At 44.8% G+C, this 26,060-nt stretch overlaps 1 protein-coding gene across 1 annotated transcript in view; it reads left to right on the forward strand.

Annotated features, from left to right (window-relative positions):
• The window catches only part of LOC137422000 (uncharacterized), a 55,958-nt gene that overhangs the window by 23,523 nt on the left and 6,375 nt on the right, over positions 1 to 26,060 (forward strand). The window contains exon 11 of the mRNA XM_078768767.1: positions 259 to 378. Within this exon, the coding sequence (XP_078624893.1) occupies positions 259 to 378 (120 nt within the window). The remainder of the gene's footprint in view (positions 1 to 258; positions 379 to 26,060) is intronic.

A 26,060-nucleotide genomic window follows, 5' to 3' on the forward strand; every position in this document is an offset into this window, starting at 1 on the left:
CATACTTTTGGTCATGTAGTGTATTTTGAATATGGAAGGGGGTGAAACTTTTATCTTGAAACTTACAAAGAAGAACCTCTGCTCTTTCAAGTTAAGTGGAGAGGTTCTTCTTTGACAGTTAAAGGTTTCGAAAAATATAATCTCACAAATGTATAATATATCTGTGTTTTTGCACAGAGGTGTATGAATACCCCTGATGATTATTTGTAACACAGTTATACCCTGCATTGACACCTATTTGATCTTGTGCTCCACCAGGGAATTTTCCTTAGAGCATTTCTTGTTGATGAAAAGGATGTGCCAATGCCAGGAAAATATAACACCACCGGCTCAGTGATCACCTCGGATGATAGCAGCAGCAACAGTGGTGAAGACGAGGTATATATTCCTTTTTATGCCTCCGCCCCCGCAGGTGGCCGGAGGTATTATGTTTTCGGGTTGTCCGTTTGTCCGTACAGGCTAAACGTTGTTTTTTTCAGCAACCACATGTTCAATTGAGATGAAATTTTCAGGGTATGAGTGGCACCCATGCAGAATGTTTTTATGATAATTAAGATGTCATAGGTCACGTAGTATGGCAGCCATCTTGGATCAAATGCAAATAATAAAAAAATTATTTCTCGGAAACCGCTGAATGGAAAAATATGAAATTTGGCACATTGCCAATTACTCCCAATGGAGAACAAAAGCATGATAATGATGTTTTAATCAAATTCCTTATCCTACAAATTTGAAATTGCATGCACATGATCTATGACACATTTGTAATGAAATATTAAATTCATGACATCATGGACAGACAGCGTTTTAGTGATGCTATTTAGCGTTTTAGCTATTTATGACAGATAGCGTTTGGCAGCCATATTGGATTTAACCTAAAACCTTAAAAGAACATCTTGTCCAAAACCACCAAATCTATTGACTCGGAACTTTATGTGTGTTATTGACTTGGCATGGTGATTAAAAGATGATCACGAAAACATCATTAGTCACATGGTGTGGCAGCCATATTTGATTGAAGGACAATATTAAATAATTATATCTCTGAAACCGCTTACCCTATTGATGCGAAATTTTACAAATATTATCTAACACCACTGTTGCATTTAGTTTGAAAATGATGATGATGATGTAGGTCACGTGGTTTGGCAGCCATCTTGGATAGAAAACGAACCTTATCCGATCAACACGAAACTTCACAAATGTCATCCCCTACCCATGCATATGCAGAGTGTACATTTTTAAGGTCATATGTTGAAACAACTGCATCCATGACATCAACGATTTTAAAAAGTTCTTATCTCCATCTCTTTGTATAACCTCCCATTCTGTTCATCTTTTTCCTTTTTTTTTTCCAACTTTTTTTGAAACAATTCAATGATATTACAAGATAAATGAGTCTGTGAGGTATGACATTCATTCATTCATTCATTCATCCCGAACCCTAACCCATCCCTAACCCTTACATTCAAAACCCTAGCCCAACCCCAACCCTAACCCAACCCCAACCCAGCCCTAACCCAACCCTCACTCAACCCCAACCCCAACCCAACCCTAACCCTCACATTAAAAATCCGAACCCCAACCCAAACCCAACCCCAACCTAACCTTCACCCAACCCTAACCCAATATAATATTTATATATTTTTAACACTAGAACCCCCGGAGCGGTCAATTTGACCGCAAGCACATGTTTGTTAGGTGACTATGAGTTTAATATTTTTGTTCACAGTTTTGATTTTCCTTGACTTTTCTTGATTCTGGGTGTTGAATATTCATACAAAATTTTGACCTCCTGACCTCAAGCACATTTGAGTTACAGGCTATTTTACCTAAAACCGCCACTACGGTCAATTTGACCGCTAAGGAAATGTATTGCAGAAAACACATGGGTTCAGCATTGATGAATTGTAATTTGAGATAAGTTATTATCAATACATGTTTTGATGAGATTTCATCTCTGTGTGCCAAATCTGCGAAACAGGAAGTGCATGTGAAATTTCCAAAATTTTCATTTGTTCATTCATTCATTCGATTTCAGATAGTGTACGGTATTCATGCTATACAGTAAACATGTCACGGTGACCAGCGCTCATGGACAGAGATTTTTGAGCTATTAGGTAGGTGGCTGAGGCTGGTAGTTCTTGTGTTAAACTGAAGGCATTTTTTTCAATAATTTATATATATATATATATATGTTTCAATTTATATATATATATATTTTCATTTATATATATATATATATATATATATATATATATATATATATATATATATATATATATATATATATATATATATTTTTTTTTTTTTCATTTATATATATATATATATATATATATATATATATATATATATACAGTCATCCCTCGCTATATCGCGGTTCACTTTTCGCGGATTCGGTACATCGCGGTTTTTTCTCGCTAGTATATGTAAAATTATATCGCGGATTTTTCGCTATATCGCGGGATTTTGCGGTATAAATGTATTTTTATATACTATTATTTTAAATATTTTTGTGGTAAAATAAGCATTTTCTAGCCTAAAAAATTAAAAAACGTAAAGAAATAAGAAAAATACAGTATTTAAAACATATTACAAGAAATAAAATACTGTACATAGTGTACAGTAGAAGGGTAGACAAAGAGTCGTGCGTATGGAAAACGCCAGTACATTCATCATCGTCATCACCTTCATCGTCATCAGTACTGCACAGCTAATTCATCATCATCTTCATCACGCAAGTTGTAGTATTGAAGAGCCGGGGCTCTTGCTTGATACGGACGAAATGACGGGCAAGACACAAACTCGTCCGAGAAGATATTTATTCTCAAAACCAACTCGGGAACACTGAAAAGCCCATTTATCGGGCTGCATTATAAAGCACAACCAGAAACCGAAAGCCACGCCTCTCAAGCGTGGCGTGCTTCGGTGAATCGGTGGTCACGTGATCAACAGGTGTAGCTGATTATACCCGCAAAGCGCGGCACGCTTTAGCGGTCACGTGACCAGCCACTCTCGCGCCGGGAATCCCCGCCGGTGACGTCACCGGCTGGAGCAAGGAGATTCTGATGCTGGTCTTGCTTGGGGAACCCATGGGTAGCTACAGTATCTTCAATGGTGAGTACCCATTAGAATTTTATATGTTGTTAAAATTACGTATGTTTAAGAGTGTAAAAAGTGTTTAAGAGTATAGGAAGTGTTTATAAGAGTATGGGAAAGGTTAATAAGAGTGTGGGGAGTTCATAATGCTTTAAAATATATATTTAAAAAAAAAAAATATGGTCGCTACTTCGCGGATTTTCGTTTATCGCGGGGGGTTCTGGAACGTAACCCCCGCGATAAACGAGGGTTCACTGTATATATATATATATATATATATATATATATATATATATATATATATATATATATATATATATGTCAAGAAACAGCTCTTTGTTCCTTAAAGAAGTTCACCAACAGCTTGAGAATGACGAAGCTTTATTAAAAATACCACTTATACAGATCCGGAGGAAGCGAACTTCTACAGCACGAACCAGCTTCATGCCACGTCCAGCCTTCCTGAATGCATTGATTCACAGTCCGCTTAAATAGGGACACGTTTATCAGAAAATCTCCGAGAGAACAAAGGAACTGGCGAGAGTTCCTCCCACCGTTATCCCTAGCCCCCACCGTCATCCGTTCTTTCATCTTGGGGGAGTGCAGCACGCACCGTCAAAATCCGGACCAGATGTGTTTCAGGGCTCCGAGGTGACAGAAAATATAACTCACTGAAGAGGGAATTGCATTCTTTGGTTCCGATAAGATCGTAAAGTGACTGAGGTTGCTCTGAAGAGTCCCAGGTGCCAAAAGCACCTTCAGTTCACATTTCTCTTTTAAACATAAGTCCGAAGCATGTTTATTGTAACTCAGGCGCCGCTGTGATTATATGAAATATAATTAATGTTTTAATGATCTATCAAAGGGTTTATGTCTGCAATCCAAGCATTATACATAAAGCTACACATTCCGTGCGCGTATAAGCGTTCTCCTGCCCGCGGCTCGAGGCGCCGTCTGCGGATCGAAGGGAGAGAATTTATGACCAGGCTTATCTAGCCTCGAGAGGGCACACGAAGGACGAGCCATTTGTCCAGCACGAATGCATCGAGTACTTTCTCATTTAACCTATAGCAAAGCGAAAAACCCTTTATTAACTTATGAAATAACATTTTTTAAACAACATTTAAATCATAACATATTATTCGACCGACGTCTTATAACAGAACATTAAGCAATAACAAATCTACGACTTGACATTCCTTCCTCTTGTCTCGTCGAGACAAAGTATCTCAAGAGACAACGTGCCACATCGGGCTTTATTGAAAAATAATTGTGTAATGTGGGTATCTCCCAAGGGCAGACCGTGCGCCCAAAGCGCCTCGCCCGTGCATTTGGCGAACGTGTCGTGCGGTGCGTGCTTGGAACCTGAGGGCTCAGAACATGAAAGTCCATTAACGTTTCGGATCCACAACGAAGGCGTCTGGTCCAGATGAGGTTCTGCCCCGCCAGAGGGCCCGTGACCTCCCCTGCGGAACTTGCTCCCCCCACCCTTTGCAGACGCGGTCCTTGCAGATCTTCGAAGTTAATCAACGATCATGCCCATGAGATCTCTCACGTGCTGCTGTTCTGGGGAATACATAATATTGTCAATATCTTGTGTCTCATTTTCCTGGTCAGGGTACAGAGCGTAAAAATCCGATTCACTTGAAGCATTTGAACTTAAAACTTTTGAAGTAAAGAGAGGGACTTCCTTTATGTCAGAGTCTCCCAAGGACGCCTGGTCGGCTTGCGGGTCTAGGATATCCACGTCGGGTCCCTCGACCGCCAGACCCAGCGTCGCAATCAGATCCATAGTTGGGTCGGAAGGGGGTGTACAGCTGTCAGCTTGTAATACATAAGCAGCGTTAGCCAGTACACGCAAGGGGTTTATAGCACAAGTATCACAGTCATCACAGACATCATTACAGGCAGCAGCCAGTTCCCACATGGGATCAACACAAGTATCAGTCATCACAAAAATCAATGCAATTTTCTGGAGCGCTGGTCACAACTGCCTTGTTGAAGGGCCCATTCAGGTCGACGGCCTCTGTGGTCAGAACCATAGTCGTTGTCGGCGGCTTCTTCAATTTCCATCCTGTAAAATACTTTCTCATACAGAGGAGGACTAGAGATTTCATTAGTGCCCCCCAAATTACTACCCCAATTATCACAGCCAGTGCGGTCCATAACCACTTCACTATGGTGCCCGTCCATCCCCGGAACCAGTCAGTGAGCCAGCTAAATTTATAAGAATTCTCGCGCGCGATCCGATCGATCGTCAGGGCGTGGCTAGTTTCCCTTAGTCTCACTATTGCGGCTGACACTCCTTCGGATGGATCGGGTATGTAAGTGCAACATTTTCCCTCTATTATTCCGCATACCCCTCCTTTCTCTGCCAGGAGCATGTCCAAAGCCACCCGATTCTGCATCACCATTGTACGCATGTGAATTACCGTGTCCAATAGTATATCATGAGCCGTAGCGGTGTCGTTTGCCACCTTTTCTAGGGCCAAAGCCAATTTATCTATCCGGAAACTATCCATGACTGTGCCCGCTCCTGGGAAGAAGAAACCAAACACCTTTTCCCATAGGCTCCCGTGTAGTTTAGTGGTTCCATCTTCGTTCATGACTGACCTCTTATAACGCCTGTCCAAGGACTTTGGGTCTAGCTCATCCAGTATCTCAACGTCAGGAAGGACTGAACCCAGATAACATGTGCCCCCCAATTATTTGGTAAATAGGGGTAAGCCTTGTCGCCGCATATAAACATTGTCCCATGGGGTGGGACCAGGTGGGTGGATAAGCACCGGAGTCCCTTTACCACCCCATTAATCCTACTAACCCCCCTAGAGAATGTTATAGCCGTTATGTTGTGGTTGTGTTTATCTTGCAGTACTATTCGTAATGTAATCCCCGAGCTCCCTTGTCCCAGCTTCCCGGGGAGAGTGTAGGCGCATTCTGATTCTCCCATACGCAAGTGGCCGGAACCCTGGAGGCAGACCGTCCCTTTCTGTGGTTTGACCCAGACGGGGGCAGGCCTCTCGGCCACATGGGCAATCATTGACGGGCGATAATTAAATTGTCGATTGCAACTCTTGCCGTTGTCAACCCCTTCTCTTTCCAGCGTGGTGACTAAACATGGGGAATCGATAGGTTGTGAGCAGAGGTCATTGAGGGACAAAGGTAGCACTATCATGTGTATTCCTGTGGTGCCTGCTTGGGGAAAGTGCATGCACGACCAGCAGTGTGTCCTATTTTGAATTGTTGCCACCTCCCTGGCCACTTTCCAATATGTGTTTTCCCCCTTCTTTGGGGCCTTATCCTGGGGGTGTGGCGTGAGTATGTATTCGATGCATGGTGTGTGTTTAGTTTCGCCACTGGCCGCTCCAGGGGTCCAGACGCTGCACCGGACCTGCATAGTCATGCCTTTCTCTAGGCGCGTGCGTGTTTGTAGCTTAAAATCAGGGGTTCCCCATTTGTATCCTGGTTGGGCCAAGGTCTCAATGCTAGCTTGCCCGTTTTCCCGGAACTCTCGTTGCTTTCGTAGTACAATGCCAACGCGTCCAGGCCCTGCCGACAGTGCTAGCCATTTTACGCTTACCCAATTTGTGTGCAGGGCTTTCTGTTCGAAACATGGTAGTGATACTCTTTGTCCCCATGTTACGGTGAGGTGTCGGGTTTCGTTTTCGCATCTATTGGAATCGGAGCTTCCCCTAGCTGCTGTCGCTATCAATAGTATCGTACCTATGATTAGGCCCATCCTTACTGTGGTTGCTGTGGTGTAGTGTCTGGTGCTTGTATGGCCAACTTACAGTGCGTGGCGTGGATCCACGAGGTCTTGCCCTCGCAAAAGACTGCCGTTGGTGTAGTCAGCAACACCTGGACTGGTCCCTTCCACCTTGGTTCCAAGGCGTTCTTGCAGGTGAAGTGCTCCACGAACACCTGGTCTTTTTCCTCTGGTGGAACACCTGGTCCACAAGCGCCCTGGGAACACCTGGTCTTTTTCCTCTGGTGGAACACCTGGTCCACAAGCGCCCTGGGAACACCTGGTCTCCAGGTCTCCAATTCATAGATTCAATTCATTCAATTCATAGTTTCATAGAACACCTTTTCTCAGCATCCCATTTGCCTGTTTCCTACATCAATAATAAATAAAAAATAAAAATTAAACGAAAATTACTTCAGCTAGAGTTTCAACTAGAATTACCACAAACAAACCACCATTAACCTCCATGAACCTCCCCCTATTATTTATTTATTTTCACGAATAAACAAATAATAGAAATAACCTGGTCTAATTCCAATTCCAATTATGGTCCGTTCTGGTGTCTGGTCACACACAATGTTTTCTCACCCACTGTGATTCGCTCAAAATAGATTCTCACTGTTATGTCTGAAATTCGTCTCATGAAAACCCATTCAAGAGTCCGGTGTAACAGACAGACAACCACATAGCCACGCTGAAGACCCCAGGGTACCCATCAAACTAGCTAGTCCGCAGATTCACAACACAGCGAAACATGTAACTTTACTAAAATAATCACTTACTCATAACTAATACTCATACCACTAATTACTCATAATAACTCATAATTACTTATGTAATTACTCATGCCAATACTTACTCAAAATAATGTAATATCCCAATCTTCACCCCCTATGCAAATCGAAGCACCCCGGACAATCCACAACCAATATCAACCACTGTAGCCGCCTTCCCGACTCCAGGCAGCCACACACAGCCACATACATCTCCACCCACGTCACACAAGACAACAGACAACAAGTGTGTCCACCACACCGAAACCTTTGGCAATGCAACAACCGAACTCCCAGACAACCAACAACAAAACATCCAATCCATCTCCATGGCTCACCAAGCGGTTCCAACTTAATCCAGCTTCACATACCGATTTCCCCAAAAACTCGTGAAACTTCACCCCCATTCTGGAAAAACCCTGGACTAAACCCTGACACCCTAAATAACTTCAGACCCATCTCCAACCTACCCTTTCTGTCAAAAGTTTTGGAACGTGCTGTGGCCACTCAACTCAAACATCACCACTCTAGCTCCGGAATCCCAAAAGCACTCTTCTCTACAATAAACAAACTAAATAAACAAATAAATAAACAAACTTTACAACGTGAACAAACTCCTCAGCGCCCTGGATAACACCACCTGTCATTCAGAGTAGACAACTGCATCTCCTTCCTTTCATTCATCCAAAGCAAAATTGACAGCATCTACAACAGCTTAATCACCACAATTCGCTCTATCCTGACAAACTGCATCACTGAAATAAAATCCTGGCTTCGGATCAACCACAACCGACAACGACCTCAACCACCCATAACTCTGCCCTCAACATAGATGGTTTTCCAGTATCCACCTTCCCTCACATCCGGAATCTTGGCATCCTCATTGACCAAACCCTCTCCTTTGACAACTACACTAAACAGATCATAAAGACAGCCTTCTTTCACCTTAAAACATCGCCCGTCTCCGTCCATCCCTTTCCTTCACGGCTGCAGAAACCCTCATCCACGCTTTCATCACCTCCTTCCATCTCCACCGCCTCTTACACTTAAACAGATCACAATTACTCACTCATACACTGTTGCATCATCGAAGCTGACTACTCCCTTCTGAGACCTGCGCTTCCCAGTCGCCTCTTATACTATTGCGCTCCCCCGTCATTATAATCCACCCATCTGTTACGTCCCCTACTACAGGTAACTCTTCCTCAGCGAGCTTACACTGCCATATTTACCTCCTATAGCTTATTTATGCTATATTTCACACCTTATGTATCTAGATTTACTTCCAATTTTGATCTCGTTTGGTCCAGTCAAAAGTAGACTTTTATCAAAGCATTCACCATGCCGGATGACATCATGAAATCCCAGTAGGTTGTTCTTCAATCCCAACCATCATGTGATTGTCGACGTCTCCATTTATTTCGTTCCTCATGGGGTTGGTGTTTTATGGCCTTTACCTCCTACCCAATCACACTGCACATCATTCCCCGTCCTTGATGGATATATCTGCTAGTAGTCAGTATTAATTTTACATCCAGATGAGCACAGCATCCCATTTTTGCATCCAAAACCTCCCCAAAACCCCTGAAACAAACCCCTGGACTCCTTGCAGGCTGGACCAAAACCCCTGGATGAGGTTGTATCCCAGTACTGACTCTGCTGCCTTCTTGCAAATCACTTCAACTCCATGAATTTTTACATGTTTCGTGAACAGAACAAAACACTCTGTAATCGTCAGATTGAAACTGCCCCAAACCAGTCCATATAAACTCCATTGTTGTCCTGTCCATCTCCCCATGTCCAAATTTTGTGACCATTTGAGAAGCCCAGAGTTCGATTTTCAGTTCTGGCAACCTCAGCGACTGAATTTCCTTGTAGGTTTGATCCATTCCCATGAGTACCTGGGCCCAGTACTTGCCTCCATGGAACAATGACGCCTGAGCACTCAATTAGCCCTCCATCGTACCACTGACTTACAATCAGACCGACAGACAGACAAATAACAGAGGCGTGTCACCAGCCTCAGCACAGGACATCACCTCTCCAGACAGGCACAATATAATCCACAGTATCGAAATGCCAACTTCCATCCGGAGCCTCGGAAAGCCAAAATCGGGCATATTCACTGCATTTCAACCTCCAACCACACGGGGTGTTCCACCCTGCTCCATGCTCCAAGCATGCTCCACCATGCAACCCGATCTGTACTTGGTGCGCCCGGCGCCCCCTATAATCAGCGAGTTATAATAACCGCAATATACCTCGGCATCCACCTCTTGATACCACAACTTAATCCATGTTACTTGCATCTCTTTGCATGTTCCCAATTGTCCTCCATTTAACATGACTATCCCCACAGCTCGATCAAGCACGTCACTGTGCTCGGCCCGGTTAAATTAAATTCAAGCGTACTGTACCTGACGCTTCCGGTCGGCACCGGAAATCTGTTTATTTCTTGAGTCCCCTGAATCGAGACATCAACGACAACCACAACAACAAAAAAAAACTCGATATTCTCTGTTCACTAATTACGTACATGATTTCGGTTTAACCGACAGTATATGTCCCGATATTCTCTGTTCACTAATTACGTACATGATTTCAGTTTTGACCAACAATATATGTCCCAATATTCTCTCCAGATTTAAGTTCTATATCCTACCGTTAAAGCAACACCCAGTAGACTGACAGCCTGTCGTTCTTCCAAGGTTAGTGAATTACCTCTGACCTCTTTCCCTTACATATCTCGAACAAAGGTCAAATAAATTTTAAAAGGTCAAACTTCAAATTGGGGTAACCAGCGCTTTACAATGCAACACCCTTACCACCTGGACACAACTGCAGTCCCAGTGCGCACCCAGAGTGCCCAATCCGCGATCCACAATTTTCTCAGGGCACACACCTCCTCCTTAAAATCCATGCCTCATCCTGAAATATAATCCTGAAATATCCTGAAATATCCTGAATATCCTGGAAAAAAATATATCCTGAAATATAACTCCACTGACAGACAAACACAACCACATACAGTACACAGCGAACCAGGAATGCAATCACAACCTCCGCTCTCCCTTCAGATCAAAGGGTGTGTATTTCTTTGTCTGACCGCAGTTCACACCATGACCTATTTTCACACCAGCAATCTGTAATCTTTCTCATTACACGACCCATTGACTCACAAGGTCACATCGGCCACAGGGATATATTCATACTCATACATACTCATATCCACAAAAGTCACCAATACACAATATAATCGTTAATCGCATAATTCCTGCCATTAAATTCAAGAAACCCTTTGCCAACCATTCACGGACCTCCCACCGTGCGGGGCACATCCTTTTGAGTAAGCAGGTTATCACCGGCACTCTGAGCAAATCCCATGCTCCGAACCCAATTCAACAAACTCAAAACCACAACTGCCCAAAACCGAGAGCCCCCCATACAGCGCACACGTGACTCGCGGCTCACTCGGCTCCTGCCCGAACGCACAATAACTATACCCAAACTTCCACGGAGCCGCACGGCGGAAACCACAGGTTCGTACCACACTTTAATTAAACGAACATCGCCAGGATCCTCGGATAGACGCTAAAATTCACAATGCACACGACAAAAATCCGATTTAAATTCAGAGATCGCCGATCGACCTGGTACAACCATCTCAACGCGGCGACGCCACGCCGCCCCCTGTCCCGGCGCGCACCCTCGTGCCTCCACACGAATCCCAACACCAGACTGCACGCCGCCCTATTCGCGTTCACGGCGGGGTTTACCTCACATTGGGACATGAGTCCTTACAAATGAGTTGGCACCTGTCAACCAGTCGGCTGTCATAACATTGAGCTGTCATAACATTGAGCTGTCAGAACAGTCAGCTGTCATTAACTCATCCCTAGCTCGTAATCATCGCAAAAAAACAGGATCTCTGACCTTGACCTCTCTGACCCAAAATGCACTACATGACATCATCATCCTAAAGGTGAGCTGCCTCAGGGATATTATACCCCACACATACAATACACAATATCTGCCATTGAATGAACTCTTCAATTCAAGTAAAACACACATTTCGATTCAAATTCTGAATTTAGTTCAACAAATTCCAAATTTCTGCCCGACTGCCACTCGACAGACAAAAGCAGCCCATCTTGTAACCATCTCCAAGAAACCGCTTCATATCAACAGTAGGTCGACAAGGGCACTCCGAGTGCTCTCCTGACCCGATTTATATCAAATCGCTCCCAAACACTCCCAAACAACTGAAAATCCGGACTCAGTTAAGGACCTCACCTGGTCCCTCGGATAGACGCTAAAATCGACATTCCCGGCCTGAATTTCCCGCACGTCAAGCAGACCACTTACAAGGCTTCACACCGAAACCCTCTGCTTTGCATATGTCATACAGACAAATACATTGGCCAGATACACACGTCAATTAATATCCCAATATACATTCATTCCTCATTCATATACCAGTGAGTCTCCCAGACTTCGCGCGAAAATCAGATCGACTCAAATCATGCCTTTCTCCAGCCACTCCCATGTACAATCTATGTTCATTCATATTACGTCTCTCATTCAAGGAAAAGGATTTTTGGGACGGGTTGGACGGGGTGGGTTGAGGTGGAACGGGTATGGCAGGGCGGGGGTGTTGGGGTGTTGCCTAGAGCCCCGGGACTGAGCTCAGGTCTTGGGGGGGGGGGGGGGGGGGGGGGGTGGGGTTCTTGGTCTGGCATCTGGTCCAGCGGCATCAACCGCTGATTTACTTGCTTAACTGCTTACTTAATTGTCCTCTGTCCTTGTAGCTTCAATAACCATAGCTGCAATGCTTAAAATTTCAATATTTCAAAAACCACTTCTGTCCTTCTTACCTGTGGTTACCTGGCCCCTTCTCTTGTTCACCTGGTCCTGGCCTGTTTCTATCTGGACCTCTGTTGCTTGCTTCCTTCTTGTCAAGCCTACCTAGTACCTGCGCGTTTTCCTTTTCCTGGCCATGTTCCTATGGCCCTCTAAGTTAGCCACAGCCCTTCGTTCCCTGGCATGCAATGGCATACCCCATCTTGTCTCTGGGCTGTTCCTTCCTGGAAAGATCTTGGCCACCTGGCTCAACCTTTATGGCTGTCCGACCTCACGTTTCCCCCTTGGTGCTAACTGTAACGTTAACCTTACTGTTAAATCCGTTACCCTCTTAACGTTATCTTTACTGATATCCTGCGCAAATCCTATCCTTTAGCGTTACTCTTAATGTTATCCTGGTGATTTTAACAAAGACACGTCATTCTGAGGCCTGAAAATTAGCCTTTACTTACAATTTCTGTTCGGAGTGCAGGCAGCGCAGAAGACAGGGGAGACGAACTGTGCCCGTTCGAGGAGGGGGGTACGAATTTGGATTGCCCTCTGATAAAAAAACAATTCTCACCTTAAACAAATCAGCGTGCCGGCGTCCCGGCCTCAGGCAGCCCCCCTCGGGTCGTTCAGGATTCGCCTCGACTGTCACTGTCGTGTTGCTGCACCCCACTCCTGGTACCAAAATGTCAAGAAACAGCTCTTTGTTCCTTAAAGAAGTTCACCAACAGCTTGAGAATGACGAAGCTTTATTAAAAATACCACTTATACAGATCCGGAGGAAGCGAACTTCTACAGCACGAACCAGCTTCATGCCACGTCCAGCCTTCCTGAATGCATTGATTCACAGTCCGCTTAAATAGGGACACGTTTATCAGAAAATCTCCGAGAGAACAAAGGAACTGGCGAGAGTTCCTCCCACCGTTATCCCTAGCCCCCACCGTCATCCGTTCTTTCATCTTGGGGGAGTGCAGCACGCACCGTCGAAATCCGGACCAGATGTGTTTCAGGGCTCCGAGGTGACAGAAAATATAACTCACTGAAGAGGGAATTGCATTCTTTGGTTCCGATAAGATCGTAAAGTGACTGAGGTTGCTCTGAAGAGTCCCAGGTGCCAAAAGCACCTTCAGTTCACATTTCTCTTTTAAACATAAGTCCGAAGCATGTTTATTGTAACTCAGGCGCTGCTGTGATTATATGAAATATAATTAATGTTTTAATGATCTATCAAAGGGTTTATGTCTGCAATCCAAGCATTCTACATAAAGCTACACATTCCGTGCGCGTATAAGCGTTCTCCTGCCCGCGGCTCGAGGCGCCGTCTGCGGATCGAAGGGAGAGAATTTATGACCAGGCTTATCTAGCCTCGAGAGGGCACACGAAGGACGAGCCATTTGTCCAGCACGAATGCATCGAGTACTTTCTCATTTAACCTATAGCAAAGCGAAAAACCCTTTATTAACTTATGAAATAACATTTTTTAAACAACATTTAAATCATAACATATTATTCGACCGACGTCTTATAACAGAACATTAAGCAATAACAAATCTACGACTTGACATATATATATATATATATATATATATATATATATATTATATATATATATATATATATATATATATATTTTCATTTATATATATATATATATATATATATATATATTTTCATTTATATATATATATACAGTGGAACCTTGACTTACGAGTTTAATTCGTTCCGTGACCGAGCTCGTAACTCAAATTGCTCGTATCTCAAATCAAATTTCCCCATTGAAATGCATTGAAATGCTATTAATCCGTTCCAGCCCGCCGAAAACCACACCAATTTTTTTTTAAATATACAGTATATATAAAAATATCTCGCGCTTTATATTTCACCTGTATGCAGCATACAAGTTGGCAGGATGGCCTGGACTGGAGGTACGCACACTTGACTCTAAAGTCTAAACTGTCCAGCCTGGGTTTGAATCCCGACCCAGCTATAACCTGTCATGGGTGAATCACAGGCAGGGTGATTCATCAATGTGTTGTACCGCTAAACTGGGCGCCCCGTTTGCGTCCCATTAGTTGTTGGATGTTAAGGATCTCACCGTGTTTTCCACAAAGAGAAGGCGAGCTATCGCCGGCACTCTGAACAAGTTGTGGCCTGGCATGCTCTTCTCCTCTGCTGTTATATACGTCCTCCTCGGCACCTCGCTCATGTTTTTCGACGATTGCGTGTTTTATATCCAAGCACATTATCCTCTTCTTCTTCTCAGTACCGTGTTTTCCACAAAGAGAAGGCGAGCTATCGCCGGCACTCTGAACAAGTTGTGGCCTGGCATGCTCTTCTCCTCTGCTGTTATATACGTCCTCCTCGGCACCTCGCTCATGTTTTTCGACGATTGCGTGTTTTATATCCAAGCACATTATCCTCTTCTTCTTCTCAGTACCGTGTTTTCCACAAAGAGAAGGCGAGCTATCGCCGGCACTCTGAACAAGTTGACGGCAGAGATACTGTACTTGCCCGGCAAGATAACCACGTGTCGCACGATCTCTTGTCATGGTCCACAAGATTATCACAGAGAGGTGCAGCTTCCAGCGTTTCGAGATCTGATCCAGGCCTATCTAACGAGACCGGTCCCAGCGTTCTAGGCCCGGTGGTTGTCTCAGACGGACCCGACAACGGCAGTGTTCGTTTTAACTCGATTCGATTCGAGCGCCGACGTGCCGGCGAACAAAACCGGTCATATCTTTTGAACGCGTGGCTCGATTTTTACAAAATAAACTTTTTCTTGAAGGTCTGAACCGTGCGCTCACAACGATACCGAGTTTGACCCTGAGAGAGCCGTTTTGCGCCGGAGATACTGTACGTGCACGGCAAGATAACCACGTGACCGGGTGGCGAAAGCTCGTAACTCGGATCTCGGCTCGCATCTCAAAGCAATAAACTGCCAGAGTGACGGCTCGTATCTCGAAAAACTCGTAAGTTGGGGCACTCGTAAGTCGAGGTTCCACTGTATATATATATATATATATATATATATATATATATATATATATAAAAATATTATATATATTTATATAAATATTATATATACCCTGGTGTTGGGCTAGCGGCTAGGGTGCCGGCTTAGGATCCTAGGATCCTGGGTTCGAATCCCGGTCGATTGCTGAATTAACGCCAGGGGGGCTGAGGCTGGTAGTTCTTGTGTTAAACTGGACATTTTTTTCAATAATTTATATATATATATATATATTTCAATTTATATATATATATTTTTTCATTTATATATACATATATATATATATATATATATATATATATATATATATATATATATATATATATATATATATATATATATATATATATATATATATGGGGGCTGCAAAAGTAGGTATACAGTAAGGATTATACTAGTATTACGTTTATGTAATTATTTGTAATTTGTAATTTAGGTAAATGTAATTATTTGTAATATGTAATTTAGGGATTGTTGTGAAAATCAACCAAATCCACAACTCGTCCCATAGATAGGTTTAATTTCAATTAGATCGTAACATCATCCTGTAAAATTCACCATGCAACATATATGTCAGGATCAAGGCATCATATGAGAAAGATTGGATATCTATCTATAATTCCAGCAATCTCTGTGTGTCTGTGTGTCTGTGTGTCTGTGTGTCTGTGTGTCTGTGTGTCTGTGTGTCTGTGTGTCTGTGTGTCTGTGTGTCTGTGTGTTTGTCTGTGACCGCTGTTTCTCGACAACCACGGGTCCGATATACTTGAAACTTGCCAGGTATATTGCTGGGGACCCGAGGATGTGCCTTTTCAAGGTTTGTAATTAATCGGACAAGTACCTACCGAGCTATGTCCAAAAAACGCTTCAACCAATCAGAGAGCAGCGAGCTATCACGTGTGCCGAACCGTTAATGCAATGCAAGCGTTAATGCGTTAATGCAAGGCTTTTCTTTTTTTCCCTCTTCTCTTTCTACTTTTCCTTGCGATTAAATTGCAAACAGCCAAAATACGTTGGCGCTAATTGAATAATTGGCCATTAACACTAAAATAATCGTAACTGCGATATGCCAACTTCCGGACAGTGCAGCCTTCCATGTTGTTGTTGTTTGCAGCAGCTGTTTGCAGCAAGGCAAGGCTTTTCTTTTTTTCCCTCTTCTCTTTCTACTTTTCCTTGCGATTAAATTGCAAAAAGCCAAAATACGTTGGCGATAATTGAATAAATGGGCATTAATAGATAGATAGATAGATATGCGATATGCGAACTTCCGGACAGTGTGCGCGTTACGAGCTGACCGCCATTACGGTACGTAATTCGATTTCTTATGCGCATTATTTCTCCCAATTCAGTCAGAGCGAAGGGCGGAAGCGAAGAGCGTTGTTATTTTTTGTTTACGGGCGTACGGGCGGGGTAGAGCGTACGGGTAGCGTTTTTTTTTTTTTTGGGCAAGGAACGGGCACCCACGTACGGGCAATGCCCTAGTATCAGTCAATGCAAGCAAGCCTAGAATATAAGTGGGTATGTACCATTCAATTCTACATGTCATTGTATAAAGTCGCAGGAGTGGCCTCGAGTCGCGGACGTCCCGAGGTCTTATAGACACCGCCCAGCGGTTTAAGTGAGCGTCACACCTGGGTTCAACTTACATTTTCACCACATTCTCCCCGCCGTTAGAACTATGCTGCCACTAGGCAGGAAACGAGCGCGCGTCAGCATTAATGGGTAGAGGAAATCATTATATCATTATTAGGGTGTCAAAGAAATATCCCTATTGATTCTTGTCTTTGCGCCATTGTGTTATGTTTCGCACACTGTCAAAGCGTCTTTAGGGCTTCCTGGAAAGCGCTATACGAGACAAATCCATTATCAGTAGTACAGGTCAGTCGGTCCATCCGTAGAGGTCAGTGTGGCGAATTACCCTGCCAGCACAGGTTCGGAAACTACCGGGTACAACGTCCCCAAATCCGGAGTCCCCTGCTTCGGAGTAGCCGCTGGAGGCAGGTGTCGGAGGGGCACCTCAGTGCCCTCACCGCTTCAGGCAGGGGTGTATCAGGCGAAGGGAGGGACGGCAGATGTTCTCTAGGCGCACTCATAGCCTGGTTAGCAAACATGTCCGATACTGGCAGACGATGAGCCTGTGGGTCACAATAGTCTAGTCTCACAGGCCTATGTGCTGGATAAGGTGTACCTTTGCGATATGCAACTCATTACATAAGGTGTACCTTGTCGAAGAGCGAATGTCCATTCGTCGCAATGCAACGCATTTCAGGCAGATGTGTCGATGTGGAAGATGTGTAAATCAGTAAGCCATGTCTATTCGTCGCAAGGCAACACATTACAGGAAGATGTGTCGATGTGGAAGATGTGTAAATCAGTAAGCCTCTTTACAGTAAGCTGTAACAGTAAGTAAGATTACATGACAGGAGGCCATGACAGTGTAAGTCAATTACAGTAAGTCTGTACCGGCCTAGGAGTTGTAACAGTAAGTACGATTACATGACAGGAGGCCATTACAGTAAGTCCATTACAGTAAGTCTGTACCTGCCTTGGCTCCCAAGGGTACATGGTCGATCCACATTAGATCCATGTCATGGAAGTGCCGAGGGAGAGAACCGACGAGAGCCATAACGAGAGTTACGCGATACCCCGGAGTCCCCCTGTTTTGAAATCACGAGACTCGAGCGCTCTCTGACGGCAGCGCGTACGAATTACAAGCTCCGGCAAATAGTTTCAAGCAAAACGTTTGCCACGAGTGCCCTCCGTAGGCTGCCCGAACGACCGGCATGGCAGTTACGACGACGCACAAAACGACCGAAATGCGCCTTCCCAGCGAAGCGCGCAGAATCTCCCGACCTGCAGCACAGCGCGCAGAGGATCGGAGAAGATCGGCTATACCGGCTACCGGCTACCGAGAGAACGTCCCGGATGGATTGTCCATCCATGGCCCATTCGGCCGTACCGGCTACCGAGAGACGTCCCGGATGGATTGTATCCATGGCCCGTCCTATTGACTACGCGGCGATACCGGCTATACCGGCTACCGTCCCGGAGGGATTGTCCCGGAGAGAAAACGTCGAGATCGAGAAATGGAAAACGTCCCGGATGGATCGACATCCAAGAGAATGGCCCGGATGGATGGATCGACATCCAAGAGGATGGCCCGGATGGATGGATCGACAGCCAAGAGGATGGCCCGGATGGATGGATCGACATCCAAGAGGATGGCCCGGATGGATGGATCGACAGCCAAGAGGATGGCCCAGATAGATGGATCGACATCCAAGAGGATGGCCCGGATGGATGGACCATCATCTCACCTCCATCCCCCCCCCCCCCCGTCGTGAAGTGTGAGATAACAGCCGCGCACCGCGCACCGAAGTCGAGCGACCTTCACAGTCTGGGTCAGAGGGAACACAATCAGGCAGCGGCCGGGCGAGGCGTCTCGCAGTCTCGAAATATGTGGAGGCGAGCCAAGAGACCTGTCCTAGAAGCAACAAGCCCAGAGTCAAGGGCGATCCGGCGGGCCGGTGCCCACGTGGCTTGCTCAGGAGATGAGGGAGTCGGGCGCAACGCTCAATGTCACCGTGTCATGGGGTCACCGTGCACCCCCAAATGCCCCGCGCCTTATCAATTAACGGCATAAGTCCTCGATGTTGGCTAGTCGCCCTCGAAGGCCGCCACGTTATGACACGCACTTTCGGGCAGGGGCGGTCAGATTGAGTATTTCTGCTATCTGTAGAGGTACCCAGGTAGACGAACTCTGATGACGCAAGCGTGGGAAACAGTTAAATGGCGCTGTAAAGCAAACGCGTGATTTAGTCGATGACGTCATCAATTGGTTCGGGCGCGTGCGGGCGGGTTTCACGGTGAGTTCCAGCTGAGCGGTATCCCCAGACGGAGTAAAGTAGCACTCCGAAATCTAAAGTCTCGCGTCCATTGGGCAGCAGCATTCGAGCGGGCTCGAGATCGGTGTACGGAATACGAACCCGGCCGACGAGTGAAAAGTATTATCTAGGGCGCACCGTGTACGAGGGAAACCGAAAGTTGAGCTCGGCCCGTTGAACCAGTGCGGCTTCGCCGAGTCGAGAGGGCGAGCATGCTTGGCAGCGATAGACTGCACGACCTGAAGTAGCGTCTCGTTTGTTTAGCTGTCGGGTCAAAGGATCGAATACATATCACGCCCTGAAGTAGTGTCTCGTTTGTTAGCTTTCGGGTCAGAGGATCGAATACATATCACGCCCTGAAGTAGCGTCTCGTTTATTAGCTTTCGGGTCAAAGGATCGAATACATATCACGCCCTGAAGTAGCGTCTCGTTTGTTAGCTTTCGGGTCAAAGGATCGAATACATATCACGCCCTGAAGTAGCGTCTCGTTTGTTTAGCTTTCGGGCCGTGTTTTGTCCGGAGTTTTAGACATAGTTAGTCATATAGAATACACATGGTATATGATCATCTATCATAAGCATGAGCCCGAGTGTCGTGAAAGGCTATGAAGGTCCCGCTCGACGTCCTTAGAAACTCATGCGTGCTGCGGCGAGTCCTCGAATGGTGCCAAGCGAGCCTCCATTGAGGCGATTCCGGGCAGCGGAGTTCGCCGGCCTCGTTGAGTAGCCACATGTAGGTGGGATTTCGACGAGCCGCGATCAGAATCGCCGGCCTCGCAGAGTGGTGCCCGCGAAGGGCGCAGTGCGCGATTTGCGCGTAGGAGGTGATTCCACCGAGCAGCGATTGATCGGGTTGTGCCTGCGATGGGGTAGCGCGCGATTCGCGCGTAGGAGGTGATTCCGACGGGCAGCGATTGGAATCGCCGGCCTCGCAGAGTGGTGCCCGTGTTGGGCGCAGCGTGGCTTCGCGTGGGAGGAGGTGATTCCGACGTGCAGCGATTGGAATCGCCGGCCTCGCAGAGTGGTGCCCGCGTTGGGCGCAGCGTGGCTGCGTTTAGGAGGAGGTGATTCCGAGCAGCGATCGGAATCGTAGGCCTCTCGTAGGCCTCACAGAGTAGTGCACGCGACGGGTGCAGCGTGCGGCGTCGCGTAGGAGGAGGTGATTCCGAGCAGCGATCGGAATCATAGGCCTCACAGAGCAGTGCACGCGACAGGTGCCGCGTGCGCGATTCGCGCGTGGAGGTGCTTCCGAGCGCGGCATGACAGTCAAGGGAGTCGTGAACACTCGCGTGGTCATCTCATCTCGGGCCGAGGCACGCAAATCAGTTGGTCGGGCCGTCGGCTCCAAGCGGGTCCGTCGTTCCGACGGGGTTTCGGCTGCAGGACGTTGCCCAGTAGCATCGTTCTCCAGGCGTCTTGCCGGAGTCCGTCATGCCTGCTCCGGCGTTCGGGCCTCAGGAGAGCAGTTCGCGTTTTGACGACGCGGTCCCGCAAAAGGCTTGCAAGGTCCCCATCGCATCCGGTCCTTTTGTGGCAGACCGGCGGCGAGAGTAGTCGGAGCTCCGTAGCTGGAGCTAGCTCGACAGGTCCTCTGCCGGTCATTCTTCTCCGAGGTGGGCCTCGCAGGAGCACGGAGAGTGTCGGGAACGCTCGTCTGTGATCTGCGTTCATCCGGCCATCGCAAGACTCATGTCCCGCCATTTCCGAAGATCATAATTGAAATTAAGTGTTGTGAAAATCAACCAAATCCACAACTCGTCCCATAGATAGGTTTAATTTCAATTAGATCGTAACATCATCCTGTAAAATACACCATGCAACATATATGTCAGGATCAAGGCATCATATGAGAAAGATTGGATATATCAGTCAATGCAAGCAAGCCTAGAATATAAGTGGGTACGTACCATTCAATTCTACATGTCATTGTATAAACTCGCAGGAGTGGCCTCGAGTCGCGGACGTCCCGAGGTCTTATAGACACCGCCCAGCGGTTTAAGTGAGCGTCACACCTGGGTTCAACTTACATTTTCACCACAGGGATTAATATGTTTATTATTGATATGTTTATTATTGATATGTTATTATTGATATGCTTGTATACAACAACACACAACAACATGCATTTTAAGGCCATGTTCCCTGCTAGAGCGGGGGTTAGCCTTGCGGTCCCCATGACAATCTTCTCCATTTTGCCCTATTTTCTGCATCTCTCCTTGTTAACCCCCTTGCCCGCATTTCTTCTTCCACCATCTTTAGCCAAGTCTTTCTCGGTCTTCCCCGTCCTCTACTTCCTTCTACATTAACTTCCATCACTCTTCTCAACCAGTCACTTTCATCCTTCCTCAATACATGACCAAACCATCTCAACCTGTTCCTCTTCACAGCATCAATCACAGGCAATATTCCCATCATCTTTCGCAATTCATCATTTGTCTTCCTCTCTCTCAACGATAATCCGCACATCCATCGAACCATTCGCATTGTCACCCTTTCCAGCCTTCGTTGCTGCTCCACGTTCATTACCCATGTCTCGCTCCCATAAATCATAACACTTCTCACACATGCAGCATACACCTTTCCCTTCAGCTTCAGCGACACTCTCCTCCTCATCAGCACGCCACTCAGTTCCCGAAACTTCTTCCATGCACATCTCACTCGAGCAACCGTTGCCGAGTCTGATCCACCTTCTCCATTCAGCATGTCTCCGAGGTAGCAAAATGTTTTCACACCTTCCAGCTTCACGCCGTCTCCAAGATCCAACTCAACATTTCCTCCATCTGCAGCTCCCTCTGTGCACACCTTACATTTGAATGTAGCTGCCACACTGGTTAATGACCCTCTCAGACCACTACATTTTTGATGAACCCACTCAGCGCACATTGTACATTGAATGGCGTTCACTCCGACACCCTTCCTGCACACAGCACACGGACACTTCCCAGTTCTTTCCACCTCACCACATGCTTTACCACTTGCCATCACCTTTGTCTTTCCGATATTCACCTTCAGACCTTTTGTCTCCATACATTCCTTCCACTTGTTCATCTTTTCCTTCAGTCCATCCATACTTTCCGCAATCAACACCAGATCATCTGCATACAACAACTCCCACGGTAAACCCTCCTTTACGGTCTGAGCTAGCACCTCCATCACAGCTACAAATAGTAGTGGACTTAGTACCGACCCCTGATGCACTCCCACCTTCACCTCAAACTCACCACTGTTCCCGTCCTTCGTCCTTACAGCTGTGCGTGCTCTTTTGTACATTGCCATCACTACTCTGATCAACCATTCCTCCACTCCTAACTTCCTCAATGCCCATGTCAATACTTTGCGTGGAACCCTATCGAATGCTTTCTCCAGATCAACAAACCCAAAAAACAACTTCTTCCTCTTATCCATGTACGTCTCCTGCAACTGCCTCACAATGAAAAGCGCATCTGTCGTTCCTCTTCCTGGCATAAATCCAAACTGCATTTCGTCGATCTTCACTTTCTTCTTTATCCTCCTCTCCAACACCCTTTCCAATACCTTCATTCCATGCTCCAATAACTGTGATATGCTTGTATAATCAATAAAATACGTTTTGTGCACACGTTTTGTTTTTCATTACTGTATACCTACTTTTGCAGCCCCTATATATATATATATATATATATATATATATATATATATATATATATATATATATATATATATGTATATATATATATATATATATATACATATATATATATGTATATATATATATATATATATACATATATATATACATATATATACATATATATATATATATATATATATATATATATATATATATATATATATATATATATGTATATATACAGACTTGGCATTTAATATGGAATATTTTTTTTGTGGGGGTGAACTTACTTTTCAAGATGTCTTAGAACCAAAAGTTCATTGGAATTATGTTGAAATTATTCTAGATTTTGTTAATGTGACCTTTAAAAGAAACAAAAACCACATTTGACATTTCGAAACAAATAAATTGATCCTTGAAAGTGATGTGAACTGATATCGAACTCAATTCATGGACAGTACTGTGCTCGTTTTCCAGAAGTATCTCTTTATTTTGCACATTAGCCAAATTTTTTTTAACAAAAACAAAAGTTAAACAAGTACACATACATTCAAAGTACACCGTCCCCATGCCAAATAATTAAATATCCTACAGCGCGGCATTGCCGGGGCGCCTTCGGCGCCCGGCAATACCGCAGTGCAGCTCATAGATGCTGCATTGGGAGGGAGAGGTGTACACTAATTGATTGATTAATTGTATAATTAAAATCAATAAAAGATTATCACAAAATATTTTCTTAATCAATTGGCTAATACCAAAACAAAACCACTCGTGCTTCATCCGAAGATGTATCTTTTAGAAATTGAATCAAATAAGTCATTAATAAAAAATTAAATAATTAATTGATTCATCAATAAGTAATTCATCGATTAATCAATAAATCAGAAATATCCTTGATAGCCACATCACTTGGTCACTGTCATGTCCAAATATTAGCTTCCCAGCTCAAAAGGTGCCTGAGATATTGGCCAAATGAGAAAGAAAATAAATAAATGATTAATAATGAAAATAAATAAATAATAATCATAAAAAATTAAATTATCAATCAATTCGGTCACAGAACACATAAACCACCACCATTTCATGAGAATCTGTAACTGGGGGAAATTTTTTTTTTAAAGTAATTAATCGAATAATTAAATAATTAATCGATACATTGATTAATTGATTAATCAATAAATCAAAAATATCCTTGATAGCCACATCACTTGGTCACTCATGTCCAAATATTAGCTTCTGAGCTCAAAAGGTGCCTGAGATATTGGCCAAATGAAAAAGAAAATAAGTAAATGATTAATAATGAAAATAAATAAATAATAATCATAAAAAAATAAACCACCACCAGAACACATAAACCACCACCATTTCATCAGAATCTGTAACTTAAAAAAAATATTTTTTTTTGTCATTAATCGAATAATTAAATAATTAATCGATTAATTGATTAATTAATAAATCAAAAATAGCCTTTGCCGCCAAATCACCTGGTCATTGGCATGTCCAAATATCAGCTTCCTAACTCAAAAGGTGCCTGAGTTAATGGTCAGAAGAGAAAGGAAATTTCATTAATTAAATAAGTACTTACAACAACAACAACAACAACAACATGCATTTTAAAGGCCATTTTCCCTGCTAGAGCGGGGGTTAGCCTTGCGGTCCCCATGACAATCTTCTCCATTTTGCCCTATTTTCTGCATCTCTCCTTGTTAACCCGCTTGCCCGCATTTCTTCTTCCACCATCTTCAGCCAAGTCTTTCTCGGTCTTCCCCGTCTTCTACTTCCTTCTACATTCATTTCCATCACTCTTCTCAACCAGTCACTTTCATCCTTCCTCAACACATGACCAAACCATCTCAACCTGTTCCTCTTCACAGCATCAATCACAGGCTCCATTCCCATCATCTTTCGCAATTCATCATTTGTCTTCCTCTCTCTCAACGATACTCCGCACATCCGTCGAACCATTCGCATTTCCACCCTTTCCAACCTTCGTTGCTGCTCTACGTTCATTACCCATGTCTCGCTCCCATAAATCATAACACTTCTCACACATGCAGCAAACACCTTTCCCTTCAGCTTCAACGACACTCCCCTCATCATCAGCACGCCACTCAGTTCCCGAAACTTCTTCCATGCACATCTCACTCGAGCAACCGTTGCCGAGTCTGATCCACCTTCTCCATTCAGCATGTCTCTGAGGTAGCAAAATGTTTTCACACCTTCCAGCTTCACGCCGTCTCCAAGATCCAACTCAACATTTCCTCCATCTACAGCTCCCTCTGTGCACACCTTACATTTGAATGTAGCTGCCACACTGGTTAATGACCCTCTCAGACCACTACATTTTTGATGAACCCACTCAGCGCACATTGTACACTGAATGGAGTTCACTCCGACACCCTTCCTTCACACAGCACAGGGCCACTTCCCAGTTCTTTCCACCTCACCACATGCTTTACCACTTGCCATCACCTTCGTTTTTCCGATATTCACCTTCAGACCTTTTGTCTCCATACATTCCTTCCACGTGTTCATCTTTTCCTTCAGTCCATCCATACTTTCCGCAATCAACACCAGATCATCTGCATACAACAACTCCCACGGTAAACCCTCCTTTACGTTCTGAGCCAGCACCTCCATCACAGCTACAAATAGTAGTGGACTTAGTACCGACCCCTGATGCACTCCCACCTTCACCTCAAACTCACCACTGTTCCCGTCCTTCGTCCTTACAGCTGTGCGCGCTCTTTTGTACATTGCCATCACTACTCTGATCAACCATTCCTCCACGCCTAACTTCCTCAATGCCCATGTCAATACTTTGTGTGGAACCCGATCGAATGCTTTCTCCAGATCAACAAACCCAAGAAACAACTTCTTCCTCTTCTCCATGAAGTTCTCCTGCAACTGCCTCACAATGAAAAGCGCGTCTGTCGTTCCTCTTCCTGGCATGAATCCAAACTGCATTTCGTCGATCTTCACTTTCTTCCTTATCCTCCTCTCCAACACCCTTTCCAATACCTTCATTCCATGCTCCAATAACTTTATCGCTCGGTACGAGCCACACTCCAGAGGGTCACCTTTCTCCTTGT

The sequence above is a fragment of the Myxine glutinosa genome, unplaced genomic scaffold, assembly GCF_964187855.1.
Source record: "Myxine glutinosa unplaced genomic scaffold, kmMyxGlut1.1 SCAFFOLD_406, whole genome shotgun sequence".
Taxonomy (NCBI): domain Eukaryota; kingdom Metazoa; phylum Chordata; class Myxini; order Myxiniformes; family Myxinidae; genus Myxine; species Myxine glutinosa.